At 38.3% G+C, this 25,595-nt stretch overlaps 2 protein-coding genes across 6 annotated transcripts in view; both read left to right on the forward strand.

The window, feature by feature from the left end:
• The window catches only part of LOC103029679 (solute carrier family 2, facilitated glucose transporter member 9-like), a 1,095,244-nt gene that overhangs the window by 361,042 nt on the left and 708,607 nt on the right, over positions 1-25,595 (forward strand). The gene's annotated exons all lie outside the window — the stretch shown is intronic.
• rhol (rhodopsin, like) lies at positions 17,148-20,951 on the forward strand. Its single transcript, XM_015607647.3, has one exon. The coding sequence runs from the start codon at positions 17,238-17,240 to the stop codon at positions 18,303-18,305; it is 1,068 nt and encodes a 355-aa protein (XP_015463133.1). The 5' UTR covers positions 17,148-17,237; the 3' UTR covers positions 18,306-20,951.

Raw genomic sequence — 25,595 nt, forward strand, 5'->3', positions numbered from 1 at the left:
GAGATCAGAGGGAATATGGGTGTACGTCTTATACCTTTGGCCTTTTATTTTATGTTGGATTTTTTTAAAGATATTATGCACCCTAGAGAAATATTGGGGTGTGGAGTGATCCAGTAGTCTATTGCTCTGCCACTATGAGCGGGAGATCGCTGGTTCAAATCCTAGTCATGCAGTTTGCCATCAGCTGCCAGAGCCCTGAGAGAGTACAATTGGGCTTGCCCTCTCTGGGTGGGTAGATGGCGCCCTTTTCCATCATCACTCTATAGGGTGATGTCGATCAGCACAAGGCTGCGTCTGTGAGCTGATGTATCTGAACCAAGTTGCTGCGTTTTCCTCCAAATGTGCTGTGATGCTACTCGGAAATGCTACAGCATCAGCAGAAGTACAAAAAGAGGTGGTGGCTGACTTCACATGTGTCGGAGGAGGAATGTGCTAGTCTTCACCCTCCTTGTGTTGTGGCATCACCTTTGATAGGGGATATACAGCTGAGTAGCAGATGAATAGGTGGGGCAATTGGCCTAGCTAAATTGAGTTAAAAAAAAAAGAGCAAAAGGAAGACTTAAAAGATTGACTGTTCAAAGAATGTTAATTGAAAAGCTCAGAAAATGTTATATATATTTAGCAAATATTCTTTTAACGTGGCATAAAGAAACATATTAAAGCACAAATAAATAATAGAGCAGAATTTACTGTATCAAATGCAAAATTAAACATGTCCTCCGATGTATACTTAACCTAGATATGCACTTACCATTTCCAGTCCAACTCCCTGGTGAACATCACTGGGTTTTATAGTACAGCGAGCTGAAGTCTCTGGACAGTTCTGGAATGAGCCCCTTGACTGAGCTCCAGATGTCAAAGGTGAAGGAGGCCGACCTGATTATCTAGTCACAGAAGAGCTCATTTTAACATCTCTGACGTGTGATAACCCAGGCTCGTTTTTCTCCAGCTTTCCAGAGGAAGCCCAGGATCAGGGTTACTGTATGTACATTTCTTACCTAAATGGCCCCGTTAGCCTGCAGTAAGCTGATCATGGATCAGCACCTTCCCTGCTGTAGAATAGATGTGTTTTTTAGACACGTAAAGTCAGTCCTTTTCCTGTAGTGTTGCTTAACTGTATTTCTTCTGGCCTAATAAATAAGATGGACTGCAGATATGCAGGTCCAGTTCTGGAGGCTGCTGTCCAGTGCAGTTCCTCACAATTTAATTTAAGGGTAATTATGCTGGCCTTCATGATTTGAAACAGGTGGGCTGGAGGAAGAAAATATGGACGAGCTCAGCAAAGATAAGACAACGTTTGAAAGGGGCATTCCACCCCTTTTCCAAAAATTCATTGTAATTACATTTTTTTGAAACGTATTATACACAGTGGTGCTTAAAAGTTTAGTAAAGTATATAGAGAGGACACAGTTAAGCAAATGAGACAAAAATATTATATTTACTTAATTTATTTATTGAGGGAAATTATCCAATATTACATATTTGTAAGAGGCAAAAGTATGTAAACCTTTGCTTTTAGTATCTGATGTGACCCTTATTTGCAGTATTAACTACAATTAAACATTTCCAATAACTGTTGATCAGTCCTGAGGACCAGCTTGGAAGAATTTTAGCCCATTCCTTCATACAAAACAGCCTCATCTCTGGGAAGTTGGTGGATCTTCTCACATTAACTACTCTGTTTCGAATTAATTAGTGTCAGGACTTGGCCATTCCAAAACACAAACTTTGTTCTTGTTTATCCATTCTTTGTTAGAACGACTTAGACTTAGAGTGGTTAGAGTCATTGTCTTGCTGCTTAACCCACCTTTACTTGAGGCTCTTATGCTGGAATGCAGTGTTTTCTTTTCTCCAAACCTAATGGTTTTTATTTAAACCATTCAGTTTTTTATTCAAAGTTCTATTTTAGTCTCATCCATCCACAAACAGTCTTCCAATTGCCTTCTCCACCCTGTTGGAGCCTCTAGCCTGTATACAAGATGAGATACGGTTGGGCATAGAGGAACACAGGGTCTGTATGTCCCCATGTGGCACATTTGTCAACAGATGTTGCAGATTGGTCTGCAGATCCTACAAAACACGTATGGGTTGCCAAAGCAGGCATCTGAGCGTATGTGGGCGAGAACAATCAACTCTCAAAGTCTAACAACTGGACAAATTTTCTTTGAGTGCATTGTTGAGGCATGACTAGAAATTAATGAAAAATCTCTCACCAAGTGGTACACCACCCAAAATTAGCCTCTAAGAGCCTTTAAAGAGCAGCAGGGTAAGGACATGTATTCCCTCAAAACCCAATGTCTAATTAAACATTCCAGAAGTAAATATCTCCACTGTCCAGCGAAGGTTTTTTGATTTTGTAGCAGTGAGGATTAACAACTTTGCCCAAGAGCCCAACAATAGTACCTCTTCAACCCTAGGTATTGAACCCATAACCTTGTCATCAATGACCCAGAGTTCTAACCACCAAGCCACCACTGCCCAGAATGATACTTGAATGGTTATACAAGTACTGTAGGCATTGCAGTGCCTGGCTCCTAAAGCTACTACATTCAAAACCTTCAGATTGACCTTCTGAGCTCTACTGCATTTGTATTCCATCGTCTTCTCAGCAATGAGGGCTTGTTTAAAATCTTGTTTTCATTCTCTGTGGTGGGCCTTCTCTTATCCACCGTAAATGACAGCTTAGATGGATGGATGGATAAACTGGATGCAGTTTGCGAGACTCAAATATTCATGGGAAAGAAGATAGAAAAGAAAACAATGTCTGGAGAGAATATATCTGATCTATTTTACGCAGAATACATGTTTAAGCTATTAGACTAGAAAGATATCTAGAAAGACTATAGAAAGACTATAGAAAGATATCACAGTGGTTTGATGGCTGACATTAATCCCAGCTAATAAGCAGAATGCTTTCTGAATGTTATTGTACAACTAACATACAATTAATGGTCAATCTGTCAAGTTCTATATTTTCATTCTTAGTTAAATGGGATGTCACTTAATAAAAAGTTGAAGTAATGAAACATACCAGTCCTGCTTAAAAAAAATTATAAACATTTCCTAACCTTTAAAAAAACACCTTTACTATGGTCATTTTCGCCTCTGCAGTGCCCTCTCAGGTTCAACTGTGCTATAGATGAGAATGGTGTGTCCGTGTACTTTGGTACACAGACACTCACAGTATGCGGATCAGTCAATCAATCAATAATACCAATAAACCCCTTCCCTCTGCTGACATCCAACCATCTGCATCTCACCGCTATCAGAGACAAACTGCTGCTTCTGCGGCTCAGCCAATCAGCTCCCCCTCCTCCTGCCCTGCCTCTAAACCCATACATCACCCAGTGCCCCTCTCAAACTACCACTTCCTTTTTTTAAGCCTTTTTCTTAAGTTTGAGCTGAGGGTGGAGTCAGCAAAAATCAGGGGGGTTAGCGCCCTTTTAAAACCCAATAGTAGCTCACCTGAAACTACTAGATAAATGATTGGAAGGTTGATGATCTTCCATATTTGTACTCTATAGAATATGTATTTTTTTACAGTTGAGAAATTGTGTATTTTATTTCAGTTGCTGCTATTTTATAACCAGCTTTTAGGGAAAGCTTGGTCACTCACAACACTATCAACACTCCACCAGTGTGAGAGCATTCAAGCTGCATTTTATTGATTATCGCAGAACACCATTAGGAACCTCTACATCTCTACAAAGCAGAGACGTCTGGTTGTTACGTTCAGCAGTCATTACATGGTATCTCTGTATGTGTAGCCCAAAAAAACATTCCCACAAGTTGCCTATATCCTTCTTAATGTTTAATTATTTTTTGTTGCTGATATTTTTGTTTTTATGTTATCTTTCTTATATTTGGAAGAGCACTGCAATCTAACCCTTCATTTCAGGTGCAACTATTTATTCATTTACACATTTTGATGATTGTTGGTTGTGATCAGAACACTGCAGCAGGTCAGTGGTAGAAGAATGACCTTATAAATGTGTGTTTCTCAGAAAAATACGAAATAATACCAGTGATGCAGTTTTTTTCTGCAGCTTCCATCTCTTCTCATCCCTTTCCTTCCCCTCCCATCTCCCCCTCCAAGCCCCCAGACTTCTGCCTCCAGCCCCCAGCATCCAGTCCCCCCCATTCCCAATCAGCCCCACCCCTCCCCTCCCCTCCCCAGTCTGCCTCTTCTCAGCAGCTCTCCTGAACCGTCAACACACTCGGAGACTGCAGACGTCACCACGGCTGTGGAAGAAGAGGAACACACAGCTCAGCTGCGTCACCGAGCCTCCAGCCAACCAGAACACACACACACTCTCACACACACTCTTACGCAGGGCGAGGGATTGCACACACTTTACCGTAGGCTGTGTAACGTCAGTCTGAGACTCTCTGTTTTTAGCTGAGAGAGTACTGTGTGTTACTCTGCCTGGCCGGGATACATCTGACAGCTCACACAGCTTTACACAATATACACTCTCTGAGTACACACACACTCAGTACACACACACACACACTCGGTACATACACACACACACTCGGTACATACAGCTGCAAGAATAATAAAGAAAATATGAAATATACAAGTCAAAAGTTTGGAAACACCTTGTCATTCAATGTTTTTCCATATTTCTTCATTTCATTTATTTTTTTCATTGTAGATTAATATTCAAGACATGACAAACAATTAAGAGAAACTGATTTCAATCATTTTATCCTATTAATAATCGCATAATACAAAATAACAGATTAATCAATTATTAAAATAATCATTAGTTGCAGGCCTAAAATTGCTAGTTATTACATTGTATACAAATAAAGAACTTAAAATATAATACAATAAAAATAGACAACACATATGGAATAAACAGTATATACAAATAAATAACAAAAAAAAGTTGTTGTTTACAGTGTATGTTAAATAAAATATTTGAAAAATGCAAAATTATTAATAATGATTTTATTTTAGCAGCTAAATTGGTAATTAGTACATTATTTATACAATATGTAAAAACTGAAACATATTATTACCATGTAACAAGTATACCAGTAATAAAAAAAAATCTGAAAAATATTTTAGTAATATGTGTTTTATTATTAAATAGTAAAATAGAATAGTACAATTTAGTGAATTCATATCTTGCACTCTTTTAGCAACTTTTCCTTTCAATCTTAAATGTGGCGGCAGTTATATTCAGAGTAAAAGAAAATAAATCCAGGCATTTTTGGTAGTAAATTTAAGGCCCTTTTCAAGGTATTTCTAACTTTGACATTGTGTGGAAGTGTAGTCAAGCTTTGGAAACTGTAAGTTTCTTTGATTTTACCAAACTGAAAACCTCTGGAATATAATCAAGAGGAATATGGATGATCACAAGCCATCAAACCAAACTGAACTGCTTGAATTTTTGCACCAGGAGTGAGTAGGATAAAGTTATCCAAAAGCAGTGTGTAAGACTGGTGGAGGAGAACACGCCAAGATGCATGAAAACTGTGATTAAAAACCAGGGTTATTCCACTAAATAAAAAATAAAAAAACAAAACCCACATTTCCCAGAATAATCAGTTAAGGATAATCCAGTATAAACATGATGATGTCAGCGTGTTGTGATTAACCCCGCTGGGACGGTGCGGTGTGGTATATAGGAGACGGGGTGTATTTGTGTTTGACTGTGTGAACCGTGTCCTTTTGCCCTCCGCATCAGGCGCTCCGAACGAGAGCCGTCCCCAGAGGTGACGCCGCTGGCCTTTGTCCCACAGGCCTACTGAGCATGCTCAGTGCGCTTTTCCCACAGAATCGCTCTGGATTGCTCTGGCACTCGCAGATACTACTCACAGTGGTATTCATTTCCCCTCCCTTCCCCTTACTCTGTCTCTCTCTCTCTCTCTCTCTCTCTCTCTCTTTTTCTCTCTCTCTCTCTTTATGACATGCTGCATCAGAGTTCCAAAGTTCCTGCGCTCCCGTCACTTCCTGTCCCGACACTCCCACCCGGCCCGGCCCAGCCACGGTCATTCAGCTCCGGACGTCCCGTAAGCACTTTCTCCATGTTTCGCCCCACAGGGGGGTTGTTTTACATGTTCACTAACATGATATGAATGCCTGGTGCTGTGGGGCGGGAACCACGCCCTCCATTTACCAGCAGGTCACTCCTGGGAGGATGTTCACTCGAATCGGTCAGCCGGGCGGAGGAAGTACTACTCACCTCCTCACCACTTTACTGTAAGAGCTGATTAGGTAACATATCAACCTGTGGACTTGTTCTAATGATAAGACCCTTTCTTAGTGCTACATGGTTCTACACACACTCAAATGACAAAAGTCATTGGACAGCAAAATGTACTGTAAATTGATCAATTGATCAAAAGTTTTACCTCAGGGGATGGCTTGAGAACACGGACAACACCTGTATAAGCTGTGAGGAGTGATTCTGTGAGTGTGATTGAAGATAGGACATCATAAAATAAAATAAAATGTTTTGAAGTTCATATATTTAACTTTCCTCGATCCTCAAGAGTTTCATGTTTGTAATAAAAATGTGTCACAGTGGGAGGAGCAGCACAGTAGGTGGTAAGGATTGTGACTGGCAGTGTCTGGCTGGAGAACCGTCCATGCAAACAGACTTCTACTCCCATATTCAATGCAAGAGACCTCACATTAGTGCATCAATTTATGGCAAAAGTCATAGGATACAATACTATGAAAAAAATCTTTGCAAAAACACCCTTTCAGGGAAATGTAAGAACCAATGTTGGCTCCAAAATTATCCTACGGTTCCTAAAGCATACTTCCAGATCTATAACTTTTAATATAATCATATAAATGGTTCTCTGGCTACCCAAAGACCATTTGAACTCATAAATGGGTTTCTGGTAACTCAAAGAACAATTTGAACACATAAATGTTTTTTTCGGGCAACTCAAAGAACAAGTTGAACATGTAAATGGTTCTCTGGCAACTCAACAATACATTACAATAGGTAAATGGTTCTCTGGTAACTCAAAAATCCTGGATGCAAATTTAAAAACAATTTAATGTTTATATTTAGTTAGTTTGTTATTTCTTGCTTTATTTTCAAGAAGCAAAGAAAGAATTTCATTGTACAAGGAAACTTGATTTTTACTTTGAATCTTGAAACTCATTTCAATCAATGACTTTTTTCTGGCAACTTAAGGAACCATTTGAACACATAAATGGTTCTCTGAAAACTATTTGAACACACAAATGTGGTTTGTGGTACATTTCAAGAGATCTTTGAAGGCATCTCAAAATGTTCTGACCGGGTGATGTGTTCTGTAGAGTTAAAGGGGTTAAATCCGGCCGTGAAGTGGAGGAGCAGGAGGAGCAGTATTCCTGGAGAAGAATTACTGGAAGGAAGCCGCTGCAGACGAGGTAGGACGAGTAGGGAAGGGTCCAGAAGAAAGACACACAGCCTGGCCAAATGTGTCACACACCTCAGGAACAAAGAGGTCGAGTTTTGCTACGTGACCTCGAGGTGTCAAATGCGTATGGAGGATATGACGAAGCGCTTGCACAAAAAAAAATGGTGAACAAATCAAGGTCAAGTCCAATCTGGTAAACCTTACTGATACCAATCAGATTTACGCTACAAGATTTCTCGAAAATACAATGCAATTCTGACATCAGACAAATTTGGTAAACCATGACTATTAGTTAGTTCTGGCACAAATGTCTAAAGGTTAAGAACAAGAACAAGAAGCACCAACCAAGCTTAATTTACTTGGTCGCCCTTGTAGATCTCTTAAAAACTGACTTTTCTTTTGGTCTTTCTAGGTTAAATTCACTGCTTTCATTCACAGCTTGTGGAAGATATTCTCCAGAAAAAAAGATATTTTCCAGTTTAAGTAAGAAAAACTCTGGGGAGATGTCCTGTCATCATCATCATCATCATCATCATGTAGGCTGCATATCTCTAAACTTAACACTGATTAAGTAACTTTTATTTTTTCTTAAGTAACTTTTATTTTTAATTAAGTAACTTTTATTTTTTCTTAAGTAACTTTTATTTTTTTCTTAAGTAACTTTTATTTTTTTTATGTCTTTGACAATTAGTTTAATATTTATAACCTTATTGTATTTTTTTGCACTTTTTCTATCTTCTATTTGGCATTCTTGGCGAAGAGCAAAGAAAGAATTTCATTGTACACTGAAACCCGTTTCTGTACTGTACATATGACAATAAACTCTTTGAATCTTGAATCTTGCATCAACTGGAACTAATTGTATCACTAGAAATCAGATTATGATTGGTTGGATTCAGTTCTAAATTGAGTCCTTTGATCTCCAAGTGAAATCCTAACCAATGGGAGAGTTATTCGTTATTTGTATCTGTTCTATCTAGCAAAATCCTGATTGGACAACTTTAAAGGATAGACTTGGACGTAGATCCTCTGCAGAAGCCTACAGTGAAAATATTGAAATCCTCTTAAATCTTAATACTGTCTGAAACTGTATTGCATTGTTTTCAACAGTTTCTAAGAATATTTAATCTATTCCTATATTTCATGCTTTATTTGATTTACAGCCATATTTTCCTGAACGTAGCCTTAGATAACCACAGAATAAGACACGGTCTGGGACATACTATACGTACACTCATACAATGGAGCTTGAATTTTATGTTATTTTCCAAAAACTAAGAAGAATTCTGGAGAGATGTTTTGTCACCATCACATATGTTTCCTGCATCACTCTATACATGACACTGATTGGTCCACTAATTGACTGGAACTGATTGGAGCACTAGAAATCGGATAGATTGGATTGATTGGATTTCTCATTCAGTTCCAATTTGCGTTTTTGATCAGATACATCAGGTCTTTTGATCTACCAGTGAAGTCCCAACCAATGGGAGACTCCTGATTGGACATTTGTTAATGAGTGAGTTCATCTTAAATCTTAAATTCAAATTTTGTGCATTGTTGTCTAATTTGTATGAGAACATTCAGCTTATTTCTAACTTGTTTTTCCTTGTATCATTTCTTGACAAAAAATAACTAATTAAAAATAAAAAACGACTACATTCAGACTACATTTTTACTCTTTTTGCAGTAAAAAAATGGCTTTTGGTTGATGCACAACACTTACTGAACATTTTAAATGCTGTCCAGACTGTCTGGTGACCTTCCCCTGTGAACAGGATGTATAAATGCAAAGCTATTCATAAGGGAAGATAACTCATAAAAATAATCTACTCATTATAATCTAAGGTTTTAGCTTTATATCCTTACTTCACCCAGCTCTGCAGTCGAAACACCATTGGACTTGCCTTCTGTATTCTGTCTAGTTTTGGCTGAAAGCCTATCATCTATCGTCTATGTCTTTTATGGTCGTTTGAGTTTGCTGTGGCAGATAAGAAGAAACTCAGAAGGCTCAGTGATCAGTTCTGATAGGTCACATTCGTTCTAAAGCACTTGGATGCCTGTGTGGATGACCAGAGCTCTGCTGTGAAGGCTGATGAAGGCTAAGCGAGGTGATGTTTCACCAAAGTCTTGCCTTATCAGAACTTTCCTGACAATATCCAGAAATGTAGTTTTATTCCGAAACTGGAGGCTGAAATTTGTATCTTATCTGGCCTGCAGTTTTCTTTGGCGTCGGTGCTAAAACTGATCCGAGGGCAATTCATCAAGCTTTCACTGCACTGATTAATCGTCTCTCTGCGGACCCGAGAGAGCAGAATGAATACACTCTGTGCAGCTGAATGGAGTAAACTCACAGACGGACCAGATCCAGTCCAACACACAGAGATCCTGCAGACAGATGGCAGCCTTCAGTCTGTCTTCTTCCTCGTGGTCAATCATAGGAGAAGCAGAAACACAGGCAGATGTTTTCTTTCTTAGCTGAGCTTAAAGGCAATCTAGTCAAGACATTAGTTTGAGGCTCCAAGCCAAAGACGTAAAGAAGACGATGCTGGTCAAAGTGTCGCTGATGTTGACTTAAATCATTTAGATCAATGAAGAAGCTATTAAGGCCAGTCATAGAGCCCTATTTCAGTGATCTATTGGTGAGCCATCAACTGTGCAGCTTGATTTAGAGCGTGTCGGTTTGTCTTTGGTATCGTGAGGATGCCAAAAAATACACCTTGTGAAGCACAAACATGCAAAAGGCATTAACTAATTCCCTTAATTAATGATGGGTGTGTTTTGGGCATTACGTGAAATAAAGCAGTTAGCATGTCACTTGAACACCATGGGTGCAAGGAGTGAAAAAAGATAGGTTGGCAGGGTGGAAGTTAGCAATGAGCATCGCCATGCACCTTGCACTGGGTGTAGAGCCCAGAAGCTTTGAATCTGTTGAATGAACGAATGAATGAACTTATATACTTATATAGCGCCTTTCTGAAAACCCAAGAATGCTTTTTACACACAATCATTTATACTTAGCACTCATCCACACACCGATGAGAAGCAGCAGCCAATAGCGCACAGCATACTCTCAACCGGAAACAACCATCCACCTGGAGGACTGCATCGGGCACTACAACATCTTACATAGGACAGAGTGCCACACAGTCATACATACATTTTACACACACACACACACAAACTAACACATATACACACCAGATCAATTTTGATTATCCAATTTATCAGATCTCCATGTTTTTTTTAGACTGTGGGGAAAAAACGATGGTTCCAGAGGAAACCCACACAGACACAGGGATAAAATGGAAACTCCACCCAGGTAGGGAATTTAACCCAAGACCCCAATGCTGGGAGGTAAACGTGCTAACCACTAAGCCACCATGCCTCCCAGTTTCCTGCACAGTTTGTGTTGGTCAACTTTTGGTGTTTTATCAGTGGGCACAAGTCACTGACCACAGATCCTTGCCCATCGGACGCTGCAGCTGGTAAAATATATTTTCAGTCCAGAAGTAACAATGAGGGTTTAAAAACTCCAGCAGCACTGCTGTGTCTGATCCACTCATACCAGAAGCACAACACACACTACTAACACAAATTCACCATGTCACTGCAGTGCTGAGAATGAGGAAGAACTACAACGTTCTCCTATGTGGGCAGTGAATATAGACAAGTATAATAAGTAAAAAAACAAGGAAGTGATGTCATAGTACTGTATTTAAACTGGATTGTGTAGTTGTGTTAGGATCGATTTGTGATATTCTGGACAGCGAAACAACACATGAAATAAGATCCAGGCCACATTTGGAGGTTGTTTGAGATGTGATTAGGATTGGATTTGTACACAAGCATCTCAGTCTTGAGGCTCTGGATACTCAAATCAAATTTCTTAGAGTTTTTTGAGTCCCTCGCAATGCTGCAACCAATGACCACATGTGATGGAAGTGCAGGGATCCAAGAAATGGAGCATAGATTTAGCTGATCATGCTCACTTTTCAACAGGGTACATACACTCTAAAAAACAGAGGTACGACATGAGTACTTTTTTGTACTCGAAGGTACACTCTTTATAATTGTACCCTCAAAGGTACAATATTGGTCTTTACAGGGTCAGATTTGTTCCCTCTGAAGTACAAAGTCATTTCTAACAGCAATAAGTACAGATTTGTACCATTTAACCAGCCAAAGGGTACATTCAGTATTCTGCATCACTGTACTAATGAACAATATATATTTAAATTGCACATTTTTTTATTTGAAAGCCAGACAATTTTGTATCATCAAGTTTTTGAGCCATATTTAGTTGATGATAATGTTTATAATCTTTATGATCTTTACTGCCACAAAAACCATGGGTACAAAAAAGGACTTTCACTGAAAGGTACTTTTTTGTGCCTCAATATAAGGTACAGCCCCAGCGACAAGCTTTGTACTCTTTTAAGTACAAATCTGTACTTATATTTCTTAGAGTGTACTGTATAACAAATCTAAAGCAATACTGAATTGTATTTTTTTAGTTTGATTGCTGTCTGATTGTCTTTCAAAATGTATGACCTCAGCGTTTGTTACTCTCAATCCTCATAAGATCAGTTTGAGAGATTTAAAAGATAGGAGAGATTTGTGAAAGTGGTAAAAGGATTCAGATTCAGATTCAGTGCAGCTTCATCCAGCCTCGCTCCAGAATCCACACAACAGACATCTGTGCAGCGCTCAGTCACTGCAGCGCCCGGAGCTCAGGAAGTTTTCCGAGCCGCATGCTGTCGAGCGTGGGTCTGATTCTCTTTGTCTGACGGAGTAAAAGAGCTTTGTCTTGCTGCAACAAAAAAGCCAAACATTAGAAAGGAAAATCTCAAGGCGGGTGAAAAAAATATTGATTGTTCTGAGCTGGCTATGAGCCAATCGATCCAGTGAAAACAAAGCAGAGAGGTTTGGCATTGTCGGGTCAGAACATAATCCTCCCAAATAAAGACCCTTCCCACATTTCTCCTCTGTGTGATCTGTGGCAAATCCGCTCATCATTTTTGAATGAACATACTGTAGAATTTTGTAAGTGCAAACAGCTTGAATGGCCTGGTTTAACTGTAAAGAAGATGCTGGTAGATATTCAGACCAGTTGCAACAAGGCAAGCAAACCTAACCCCCCCCCCCCCCCCCCCCAAAAACGACTGGTTAAGTATTGAATGCAATGACTCCTTTAAATTCTGTGAAATTCAAAGCAGGAAAGTATCACTATCTCCCTCTATGGGGCTCCTCCCACTAACTGCTGACAGTAGCCATCCAACATTTTGCAAATTTTGAAACTTCAGTAATCCATTTTGCTTGAGGCTCCCAAATGCCTTGAAATATTGCTGTATATACAGCTCTGGAAAAAAAGAGACCACGTCAGAAACTAAATCAGTTTCTCTGATTTTGCTATTTATAGGTTTATGTTTGAGTAAAAAAAAAAATGTTGTTTTATTCTATAAACTACGGACAACATTTCTCCCAAATTCCAAAAAAAAATACATTTTCATTTAAAGCATTTATTTGCAGAAAATGAGAAATGGCTAAACTAACAAAAACGATGCATAATGTACCGACATTAAATAATGTAAAGAAAACAAGTTCATATTCATAAAGTTTTAAGAGTTCAGAAAGAGTTCAATATTTGGTGGAATAACCCTGGTTTTTACACACAGTTGTCATGCATCTTGACATCATGTTCTCCTCCACCAGTCTTACACACTGCTTTTGGATAACTTTATGCCACTCCTACTGCAAAAATTCCAGAGGTTTTCAATTTGGTAAAATCAAAGAAACTCATCATTTTTAAGTGGTCTATTATGTTTTATTCTGTTAACGAAAACTTTGCAAAAAAATATTTGTTGACTATTTTAAATGGCGAAAACGAGACGAGAACTACATAAAAATAACACCTGAAAACAAAAACTATGATAAAATTTATTACACTAAACAAAAAGTGTGACGAATGGGGAAACTATTTGTGATAAACTTTATTTTTGACCAGTGATCTGAACATTTGTGGCAGAATTTACATTCTACTGAATGTTTCTTCTTTAGGGAAATGCTGCATACTAATTCACGGTGTGTCACAGCTTAGCCCATGTCTGTCATGTTTCTCCCTCATTTGGTCTTTTGTGCTCCTGCCCCTCTGTTTACCTGTCATGTTTTTCCCAGCCATGTGCTTACTGTTGTGTTTTGGTCCTGTCTCCGCCCTAGCCCCACCCTGTCATTAGTTATTTGTAACCCCGCCTCCTCTTGATTGATCCTCAGGTGTTTCCAGTTTCCTGTTCCCTCCTCGTGTATATAAGCCCCTTTGTTTCAAGCCTTCTTTGTCTAGTCTTTTGTTGGTTTGTTTGCTGTCTGTGGTTAGGTTTGTCTCATGCTGTTTGTTAGATTCCTGTTTTCAAGTTTAGTGTTTTGTAGGTTTGTGTTCAGTGTAACTTTGGTTTATTTTGTTTGTTTGTTTGTTAATTTGTTTTAGTTTGTTAATTTAATAAATATTATTATTCTGCACTTATGTCCATCCCCTCACTTTTGTAACACGGTGATTCACATAACCGAAGAGTATAACTCCAGCGAGCCTGTGAAAAAGAGCACATATAACTTACCCTCCTTTTCACAGTGGCCAAAAAATGCAATGTATGTATATATCAATAGTGTTCAACAGAAGAGTTTATGTACTATTGCTCCCCAGAATCACTCAAACAGCTCCTGCAAAACTTCTGATCAAATCAAAGTGGACGCACCGTTTAGAATTCACGCGCTGTTTCGGTGATGCTGCATATATTTCTGAGCGCTTTTCAACATAAAAGTCCTAAAAAACAAAGCGTGCTGATTAAAAATAACGTTACTCTGAAGGAATTTGAAGATGACATTTGTGGCTAAATTAAAAGCTGTATTTTACTTTTTTGCATTTTGATGGTGAAATTCAGGATTTAAATCCTCATCTTGGGAGAGTAAGCTAGTTAACATGTACGGTACGGTTTAAACTGTATTTTGTATTTGTTCAAAATAAAAAGTGCATTGATTGGATACTGAACGAAAGTGGGAGTGGCTTGTTTTTTGTTGTTAGCCAATCTGTATGCTGATTTTAGGCATATAGTCTGTTTGAGTGAATTGTTGATGTTCAGTAACAATAGAAAAAAAGTTCGGTTTCTAATGAATAGTAAATTTATTGTATTTAATATTATTAATTTCCGTCTTGACCGGAAAGCACTAATAGATGGTATTGTCAATCCAGATGCTGGTGGATAAATGTTAAATTATTATTTAATAAATGCTGATAAATTACATTACTTGAATGTATTTTACTCAGTAATATTCCAGCTCTGAATAAGACTAAGGGGCTTTTACCAGGCCTAGTACATCATTGTATATATAATTCTATATTATAACGCCTAAACCTAGAAATGGCTTTGATTTTAACACATTTGTTCAGTCAGTATGTGTGAATGAAGGAGATTATCTCAGATTTTTTTAGTGTAATGCTTCATGTCACCAGCAGAGGGCCCAACTGCCTAACCCAGAGCACCCAGTCACACACACACACACACACACACACACTCCCTGCAACCAGACTGAACAGCCTGAATCTCATTCACACCCAGAGCAGACAGTATGATCCCCAAAACCTATGATCAGCAGTTAGATATAAAATATATTACATTTTATTGATGTTTGATTTAAAGAGGCACTAAACCCTAAACCATATATTTTTATCTTTTAATAGCTGAATGTGTTCCTTTGAAGTAATAAGACATACCATTCGTGCTTATTATTTTTTTTTTAAGAAAAACGTTCCTAAACCGTTAAGAAACTTTAAGAAGCTTTTATTGTGGTAATTTCTGCCTCTCTGCACATCACAATATGCAGATCAGTCAATCAAGCGTCTCACCACTATCAGAGGCACACTGCTGCTGCTGCAGCTCAGCCAATCAGCTCTCCATTCTGCCCAGCCTCTAAACTCATACATTAACCCAGTGCCCCTCCCAAACTACCACTCCCTTTTATTAGTATTATTGTTTTTTTTTTTCAAATTGGTTTAGCGTCACTTTAACGCAAAACAAATGCTGTTCATCAGTAATTCATTGTTGTGCACGAACAATTCTCTGTCAGTCTTTTTGAAGACACCAAAAGTTGAACATCTGCATCTGGACTGCCTTTCATCTCATGCCTTTGTTTAGTCTGGGGATTTTTTTTTGTTTTTTGTTTTTAAAACAGTGTGAGACCAGAATAGATACAAACAGTCACAATAGTGAAGAAACTGTTGCATTGTTCATTCTTTTCAACCCTACTTTTGTTTGAAGCCCACTTGCTAAAACCCACCACAGGGTGGCAGATGTGTTACAACGCCTTGTTTTTGTTTTTTTCTGGTCACAGAATCTCATTTAACTTTCAAGCTTAAAGTCTCAGTGAGGGATCTCAGAAGGGAGAAGTCCTTCTGAATGTCTGAGGTGTCTCTGAATGCAAGATAAAGCAATCAATAATACAGTAGAAACTGGGAATATTTAAAGGCTCCAGTGTGTTAGTCTCCATTTTCTCATAAGAAGTACAATATAAGCCTAAATAACCAATTGGTTTAAAAGGAAAGGAGCACCTTCTGTATCTCTCATTTTCTTAGCAGTATGTAAAAAGACTTACGGTGTCTCAAAAACCCAAAGGCCCAAACAAACATGACAGAAATGGTTTAATGTGTTGGCTCTTAAAGATTTTTACACCTGGTTTTACACATTTTCACCATTACTGCAATTCGTTTGGGTGTGAACCAAAACTACCGCACTGAGACCCATTAGTGGTAGTAACGGTCCTCAGATAGACCTGGATTTAACCTGAGCATTTGAGCCAGAATCAGGCCTAGATTCAAACCTTAGCTGGACCAAATACCACACTTTTTCAGGTTTGAATCTTGGCCCAAGCATTTTTTGCTTTCTAGGTCCAGTTCCAAACAAAGTCTGTAGCAGTTCACTTGTATTGAGAACATGCTCCGTCCTCAACCCGTCACATCTATCAGATACTCTGTACGTTTGAGCTAAATGGCTTTACAGGTGTAGTTAAACTTGATTTACTGCCCAAATACTAATTAATGCCATCTCTACTGGTGTTCCATGCTAAATTCCACTAAAATAATGAGAGAGCAGAGATAATGGTTTGTTGTGTGCAAAAAAAAAAAATAATAAAACACAGAAAATGCTTAGAATGTACATATTAGTTACCCAAAAGCGAAAAAACAACCTTGCCAAGACATGACTTGCTCTTAGTACAAATACTTCAGAAGCCTTAGAGTTAAAAATCCTGGTAAATATCTACCATCCTGGAGAGTCCAGATCCTTTCTCAAATGTCTAATGATTGAAAAGCCTTCACTACCTGGTTCTGATGTGTTAGACTTGGATTTTTTAGACTGGTACATCCTCAGAATGAAGATTGTACAAGTTGGGGATGCTGTTTATAGAACAAATAGCAAAGAAAATAAGAGGAATGAGCAATGTAAATTTATTGAGATAATTCCAAACCCTTTGGATTGAGTCCAGCCCTACAAGTTTTAAGATTCAGTCCAGGCAGAATCCTTAAATCTATGCAGAACCACTGGTCTTGAGGGACTGCTCTAAATTATATTCAAAGCCTCTAGGAGCGCTGATTTGTTTAGCCTAATAGGGAGAGACAGCTAACTCCTAAGCCTACATGACCTGATGACTGTACTGATATGTATGCCAGAGCAATGGGGTGGATTAGCATTAACGTGGCCTCTGTCATATTCTGCTGACCAATCACATATGCTAATCTGAGCTTTCCCCATCTCTGCAGACACATTGGCCGGAGAAAGGCTCTACAGGACGGCTGGATTGCACCAACAGCGGCAGCCATGAACGGCACGGAGGGTCCCGACTTCTTTGTGCCCATGTCCAATGAGACGGGAGTGGTGAGGAGCCCCTTCGAGTACCCACAGTACTACCTGGCGGATCCATGGGTGTTCAAAGCGATCGCGGCGTACATGTTCTTCCTTATAATCACGGGCTTCCCCATCAATGCCTTTACGCTCCACGTCACTATCGAGCACCAGAAGCTGAGGACTCCGCTCAACTACATCCTGCTGAATCTGGCCACAGCCAACCTTTTCATGGTGATTGGCGGTTTTACCACCACCATGTACACAGCCCTGCATGGCTACTTCATCTTTGGCCATGCTGGCTGCAACTTGGAAGGATTCTTCGCCACTCTCGGTGGTGAGATCTCGCTTTGGTCACTGGTGGTCCTTGCTGTGGAAAGGTGGATGGTGGTCTGCAAGCCTCTCAAAACCTTTCGCTTCCGCCAGATCCACGCCTGCCTCGGAGTCGGCTTTTCTTGGATGATGGCCTTCTCTTGTGCGCTGCCACCTCTTCTGGAATGGTCTCGCTTCATCCCTGAGGGCTTACAGTGCTCTTGCGGAGTCGACTACTACACCGAAAGTCCTCATCTCTTCAACGAGTCCTTCGTCATCTACATGTTCGCGGTTCACTTCACCATCCCGCTGACCGTCATCAGCTTTTGCTACACCTGGCTGCTCTGCACAGTCAAGGCAGCGGCGGCCGCGCAGCAGGAGTCTGAGACTACGCAGAGGGCAGAGCGAGAGGTCACCCGCATGGTCATCGTGATGATCGTGGCGTTCCTTATTTGCTGGCTGCCATACGCAAGCATTGCCTGGTACATCTTCACACATCCCGGAATCGTCGTCAACCCCCTCTTCATGACCATTCCCTCTTTCTTCGCCAAGAGCTCAACGCTCTACAACCCTGTAATCTACGTCTGCATGAACAAGCCTTTCAGAGACTGCATGATCCGCACCATCTGCGGTGGCGAGAATCCGTTTGAGAAGCCGGATGAGTCCACCACCTCCAGCTCCTCCAAGACGGAAGCCTCCTCTGTGTCCTCCAGTTCAGTTTCTCCTGAATAAGCAGTGGTTCCTCAACCTTGGTTCTGGAGCAGTCCTGACCTCTTCATTGTAATGGTTTCTCTGTTCACTGACTGAAAAGTTTAAGGAAGATTTTTGATTTGGAGAGACAAAAATTATGCATTACTTCAACACATTAAAACAACTCCACTTCCGTGCACTCCACCACAGCTGCCTAAACTTTTCTGCTTATTATGGATGGATCTACGTTGACAAAAGAGGAAAGAAACGACTATGGCCATGTTCTGAAGACATTCCTGTTCCTAAAACATGGATAACTTTAATGGAAATGTTTACTGCTTGCAAATGTGCTTCAGGTATTGTAAGGAAAAATGAGGAATAGCATTGATTGTTCAGACTCTTAAAAGTAAAGGTGCTACAAAGGGTTTTTTGGGTCTTCAGTCTGGACCTTGAATCCAGTTTCCAGTTTGCTGAAAGTTTGTTCTTGCTGTAAGTTAATGATGATTACAAATCTAGGTCTGGAACCTGGAGTCAAGGTCCAGATTTGATGACCTATACCATAGCTGAACCATTATTGGTAAGATATCTGTGAAGGTTACATCAAGTAAGGGTTCTTTGATTGATTTAAGTGTCTTCATAGATCCCTTGTCAAAAGTGGTTCCTCAATGGTGTAGGTCTTCAAATCTGGAACTTCAATACATTTTCCAGTCTTGGAATTTCTTGAATGGCCATATCGTTTCATACCTACTAAGTGTAACAAAGAGCTAAACTGTATATGTTATTCAAGGTCCAGATTTGATGACCAACACCAGAGCCAAACCACTATTGGTAAGATATCTGTGAAGAGGGTAAAGAACCTTTGTCCTGGTTTATGTGAAGGGTTCTTTGCTTGATCTCCTACGGAAAGTGGTTTATCTATGGTGTAGGTCTTCAAATCTGGACCTTTAATCCATTTTCCATTCTTGGACTGGAAACATTATTCAAGATCCAGATTTGATGACCTACACCATAGCCAAACCATTATTGGTAAGATTTCTGTGCAAATTGTGAAGAACCTTTGTTCTGGATTAAGTGAAGGTTACATCAAATGAGGGTTCTTTGCTTGATTTAAGCGTATTCAAGTGGTTCCACTATGGTGTAGATCTTCAAATCTGGACCTTTAATCCATTTTCCAGTCTTGGAATTTATTGAATGGCCACATAGTGTAATACCTTCTAAGGATTACAAAGAACTAGACTGGAAACACTATTCAAGGTCAGGATTTGAAGACCTAAATCATAAAGCAACCATTACTGGTAAAAGATCTGTAAAAAGGGGGGGAGAACCTTGTTCAAGTTGGTTTTAAGACAAGAAGAGGAGAGATGAGAAAATCAAAGACTGGAAACTGGAATTAAAATGAAGATTTGAGTACACTTGACTTGATGTAAATGCCTTCAAATTTGGACCTACAGTTTCCATTCTTGGATTTTTCTCTTTTCCTGGAAGTTAAGACAACAGCAAATCTAATTTGGAAATAAGGATTACAAAGACTAGAAACTGGACTCATGTATGAAAGATCTCTGCCATATATAAGACGTGTAAAATGGTAAAGAACCTTTAAAGTGGTTCTTAATGAAACCTAAAGTGGTTCTCTCTAGAAAAACATAGAAAGACATTTACAGTTGGTTCAGTTGGTTCTCTGAACTGTAGTTTTTTGATCAACATTGCTGACTTTTGAAAAGTCACTCTAAGGTATGGAATCTTGGCTCCGCTTTGTACTTTCCCAAGGTCGTCCGGCGTAAGGAAATAATGCTAATCAGGGCTATCAGATCAGAGCAAGTGGATCTGAATCATGATAACACAAGCACTGTCTGGCTTTAACAAGCGAGGAGTATTACACAGCATGCATTTCAAAGAGGTTCTAGAAAGATCTGTGATGTTTTTTAAAGTTTAAAATATTTTAAAATTTGTGATTTTACTGTGAGAATACTGTGACTTTTGACTCTCATAACCTGTAAAAAAAAATGGCTTAAGATTTTTCATTCTTTTGATTTTTTTTGCCATTTTTATAAGGCTTCAGGCTGCTTTTTAAGGCTTATTGTGGCTTAATCACTTTTTAATTTCCTGTCATGCATGTGCCCAACCTGTCATGGTAAAGAAAATGATTCAGTATTGAATAACGTGTCTTTGACTTGAAGGGTTGCAGACATGGTGAATTGTTCATGACTTACAATACAACACAATAAAAGTCCCTATCCCATGACTTTTGACTATTTTAAGCAGCAGTATTACATACATTTTGCATTATTTGGACAGTAAATTTATGTTTTTTAAAATGGTTTCTTTTTTTGAGTTTTATTACATCACACCTTTTTAAATCCTGCACCTCAGAAATAACCCGAAGTATGAAAAAACGAACAGTATTTAAAAAAAACAATTCAACCCAAAAATATTTTAAAAGTATATATGTGATTTATTAGAAAGGCTCGTTTACGTTTAGTTTTTTACTTAAAACATACTGAAATGTATTTAGAAAAAAAAATGTTTCAGATTTTTTATTTGTACTGTAGAATGAAAAGCACATTTGATAAAGATCACATCATTTTAAATACATATTTTTTCTAAATGACTGCAACAAAGGGAACAGAAGGGAACTAAGGAGACCAGAACAGAATTAGACTTTTCAAAATCAGTGATTTTTTTTATTTTAAAATCAACAAACACTGAGAACCACAAACAGTAGGCCCCACTTCCTGTATGAGCTCTGGCCGCCATATTGATGTGACTGCAGGCTTTATAGCCCATAGCTCCTCCCATGAAGGTCAGGTGGACCACAACCTGCAGAAACACATGCAAAACACTTTCTCACCGTGGCTGCGTCCAGAAACCCCAAAAGTGTCTCCTTTTCCCTACCGATCCTCCTCCTCTCCTCCGTGACCCGGAAACTGATTTTGTGACGCCATCTTGCCGCCTGTCCGAATACCGTAGGAGACGAAAGAAGCCGCTTAAAATCCTCCTGTAGTAGGCTTCCAACGGAGGTTACATCAGTGTATCCTACTCCGGAAGACTTTTAAGGATTTTCCAATGACATCACTGCATCCACGCCCACAGAGCATGCGGAAATGGAGCAGGCAACGCCCAAATATACGTCATAAACATATTAATTAACTAGGTTCCTGATCTAATTAAACAGCCAGTAAAGCAGTAATATAATTTATAGTTTAGATAAACCGTATGCTCAGTAAAACTATATTTATGACCCTATGTGTATCATGTTATACATATAAAAACATATATTATTTATAATATATATATATAATTTTAATAAATTAATTTATTTACTTATTTATTTTAACTTAGGGACTGATGAGGAAACTGAATCCCTCATAAGGCTGAGGTCAGACAGGGCTGCCAGAGTCACTGGTCAGAGATGCGGCCTAAAATGCGGCTGGGAGTAAACAGGATTTTATTGGAATATCTGAATTTTTAGCTGTGTGTGATAGTAATGTTCTGAAACGTGCTGAAAGTGAGCGTTGTGATTGGCTCAGTTCAACGGTAGTCAACATCCTATCTAAAAGGGATCAGCTGTCCCATTTCCCCAATTACAGCTCCTTCCCTCCATTCCTCCTCCTCCTCTCCTCTCCTCGATTCCTCCACCTTCTTCCGGGGTAGGAGAGGAGGAGTAGGAAAGGAGGAGTAGGAGAGGAGTAGTAGCAAAAGTTTCTGGACGCAGCCACTGAGAGAGAGAGAGAGAGCACACAGATAACATTCCCAGCAGGTAACATATTGTTTTAAAAGTTCAGAAATCAATATTTGGTTTAATATATCTTTTTTTTTATTTACTTTTGATATTTTACCACAACAGATTGGGAAGTTTAAGCTTGAGATTTACATAAGTGTGGAGTCAGTATGAGAAATATTAAGTGAAGTTAAAATGATTCATTGCTGAACCTGCAGTCAGTAAGTGTCTTTTGAATATAGAACAGTATGAAGATTGTAACATCACTTATTTCAAAGGTTACTTTCTTAAAAGAGTGGGGTTATCCCAAGATCATCCTAGAGCTTCTTCTAGAGCTTCTTCTAGAGGAGGATACATCTAAAATTAAACAAATTCTAAATTATTAGGTCTTTTCTAAAGATCTAGAAAGTCACTGATGTTTGAAGTGGCGTGAGGTCTGCTGTGTTGGCCAGGGCTCACTTGTGTAAGAGATTTTTAATCTCAATGTGACTACCCTGCTTAAATAAAGGTAATTAAATAAATAAATAAAATAAATCTCACAATGTTTCTTTTAATTGTAATAAAATATTAAGAAAGGAATGAACTAATAAAAAACCTCTAAAATTATATATATATATATTTTTTTTCTTTTCTTTTTTTTCCCATTGATATATATAAAAAGGCTGATAATTCTCACCTCTAAACAGCGAAATAGTGCTTAGCGGCTAATTATTAAAAACATCTTAACAACTTAAAAACAACTTACCTTCATTCAACTTAACCTTAGGCAGCACTGCGGACACGGCATGTACAAAATTGACCAAAATATTCTTTAATTTAAAGATTAACATTTCTCTATATCTGTAATAATGTGTTTAATCAGAGTAAATCTTGGAAATGTAAAAATTTATATGATTATTTGAAATTTAAACAACTATGCTGCAACCGAAAAGCGGTTATATTTACAATATTTTGACTCAATTCCTTTGATATTAAGTTTTTTTTAATCTATTTGCATCTGCTTCAGTTCTTTTCTGCTGGACGTTGTTCTTCTAATCCTTTATCCTCTTTCTGATTCGCTGACTGTCTCAGTGCCTCAGCTTCACGGGGCTTTCAGGGGTTATTTGTCTGTCAGTGTTTTACTATTTTGAAATGAAAAGCTTTTCCTACCTGCTAAATGCATTCCGCCATATAAAACACATCCTGTCTTCGATATGAAAGGCCAATTAGAACGATTTTATACTCATCAGATGACGAAATCAAAACCATGGAAAAAAGATTTGCTTACACAAGCCACGCAAACATGATGCAATCTGCAATTTCTGCTCATGATAAACATGATAATCAGTGCTAATCAGTGAGACTGGGGGAAGATGGGGGTGTTTATTGTGTGTAGGGCTCTGGAATGTATCGTTTAATGTATTAAAGGTGTTTTATTGAAGTGTTCACTGAAGTTGTCCATAAGGATTAACTTTGATTCAGCCTCTGTTATTAGTTTAATGATTAAATGTCTGTGAGCTTCAGTGAAAATGCATTTATGTTCAGCAAACCAGAAACAAACTACTTGAAACTATTTGATTTAGTTTTTCACTTCAGGCCACAGATTTCTACACTTTAAAACAAAGTAATTTATTATAAATATATTTTAAATATAGTAATGCACAATACAACACAATAAAAGCCCTGTCCCATGACTTCTGACAATTTTAAACAGCAGTATTAAATATATTTTGCACTTAAGGCTGTAGGCTTGGACTGTTACAGTTTTTGTGGACAGTAACAATGTTTTTAATGCTTTCTTTTTTGAGTTTTATTACATAACACCTTTTTAAATCTTGCACCTCAGAAATAACCCAAAGTATGAAAAAAACAGTATTTAAAAAGAAATTAAAATTTTTATGTGTACCAGGGAAGTTTTACAGATATTCCATGTTGGATTTGAAGACATTACTATATCATTACTTTAATGAAAAAATGTTTTTTTTTAATTTTTTTTTTTATTCGGGCTCTTTAAAAAAAGTGTCCACTTTTTAATTATGGACCAATAAAGATGCTGGTAAGAAATGGGGGGATAACATATATGTTTTCATACAAGTAAACAATTATTTTGTGAAAAAAATTCTAGCTCATTAATAACCATGTATCAACAAACTAAAATGTTATTTATTTGCACTTAGATTTCTTTATTAATGAAAAGCATATACAATAATATAACTTATACATAATTTAATCAACAGTTGGTTGATATGTGGTGATTTATTAAAAAACAACTTGTTTTACTTAAAAACACATACAAATATTTTTTAAATAATGTTTATTTATTGACTTTTCACAGTTTACAATATACAGTGAACACCTCTCCCACACCCGTTACACCAGCTGAAAGTGACATTTTAGGAGATGACAAAGTATACAGTCACAAAAAGTATTTAAACATACATTATATATATATATACAGTCATATGAAAAAGTTTGGGCATATTAATCTTAATCATTTTTAGTTGTAAATATTTGGGTGTTTGCAGCAGCCATTTCAGTTTGATATCTCTAATAACTGATGGACACAGTAATATTTCAGGATTGAAATGAGGTTTATTGTACTAACAGAAAATGTGCAATATGCATTAAACCAAAATTTGACCGGTGCAAAAGTATGAGCACCCTTATCATTTTATTGATTTGAATACTCCTAACTACTTTTTACTGACTTACTGAAGCACAAAATTGGTTAGGTAACCTCATTGAGCTTTAAACTTCATAGCCAGGTGTATCCAATCATGAGAAAAGGTATTTAAGGTGGCCAATTGCAAGTTGTTCTCCTATTTGAATCTCCTCTGAAGAGTGGCATCATGGGATCATCAAAACAACTCTCAAATGATCTAAAAACAAAGATTGTTTAACATAGTGGTTCAGGGGAAGGATACAAAAAGTTGTCTCAGAGATTTACCCTGTCAGTTTCCACTGTGAGGAACATAGTAAGGAAATGGAAGACCACAGGGACAGTTCTTGTTAAGCCCAGAAGTGGCAGGCCAAGAAAAATATCAGAAAGGCAGAGAAGAAGAATGGAGAAGGAGAAGCTGTATGGGAGAGTGATGTGAAAGAAGCCATTTCTGCAAGCACGCCACAAACAGAGACACCTGAGGTGTGCTTTTGCTTTGTGTTTGCATTGCGTTTGTGGCGTGCTGTGCAAAGTGCGCTGTATTGTTGAGCGATGCACAGTGACACCATCTGCAGCAAGATGATGCTGCAGCTCTTTGGAGGTGGTCTGTGGATTATCCTTGACTGTTCTCACCATTCTTCTTCTCTGCCTTTCTGATATTTTTCTTGGCCTGCCACTTCTGGGCTTAACAAGAACTGTCCCTGTGCTCTTCCATTTCCTTACTATGTTCCTCACAGTGGAAACTGACAGGTTAAATCTCTGAGACAACTTTTTGTATCCTTCCCCTGAACCACTATGTTGAACAATCTTTGTTTTTAGATCATTTGAGAGTTGTTTTGATGAGCTCATGATGCCACTCTTCAGAGGAGATTCAAATAGGAGATCAACTTGCAATTGGCCACCTTAAATACCTTTTCTCATGATTGGATACACCTGGCTATGAAGTTCAAAGCTCAACGAGGTTACCAAACCAATT

This window comes from Astyanax mexicanus, chromosome 24 (assembly GCF_023375975.1).
Source record: "Astyanax mexicanus isolate ESR-SI-001 chromosome 24, AstMex3_surface, whole genome shotgun sequence".
In the NCBI taxonomy this organism is placed as follows: Eukaryota; Metazoa; Chordata; class Actinopteri; order Characiformes; family Acestrorhamphidae; genus Astyanax; species Astyanax mexicanus.

Coding starts and splice junctions, on each gene's coding strand:
- rhol (XM_015607647.3), top strand. CDS start 17,238: ATGAACGGCACGGAGGGTCCCGACTTCTTTGTGCCCATGTCCAATGAG.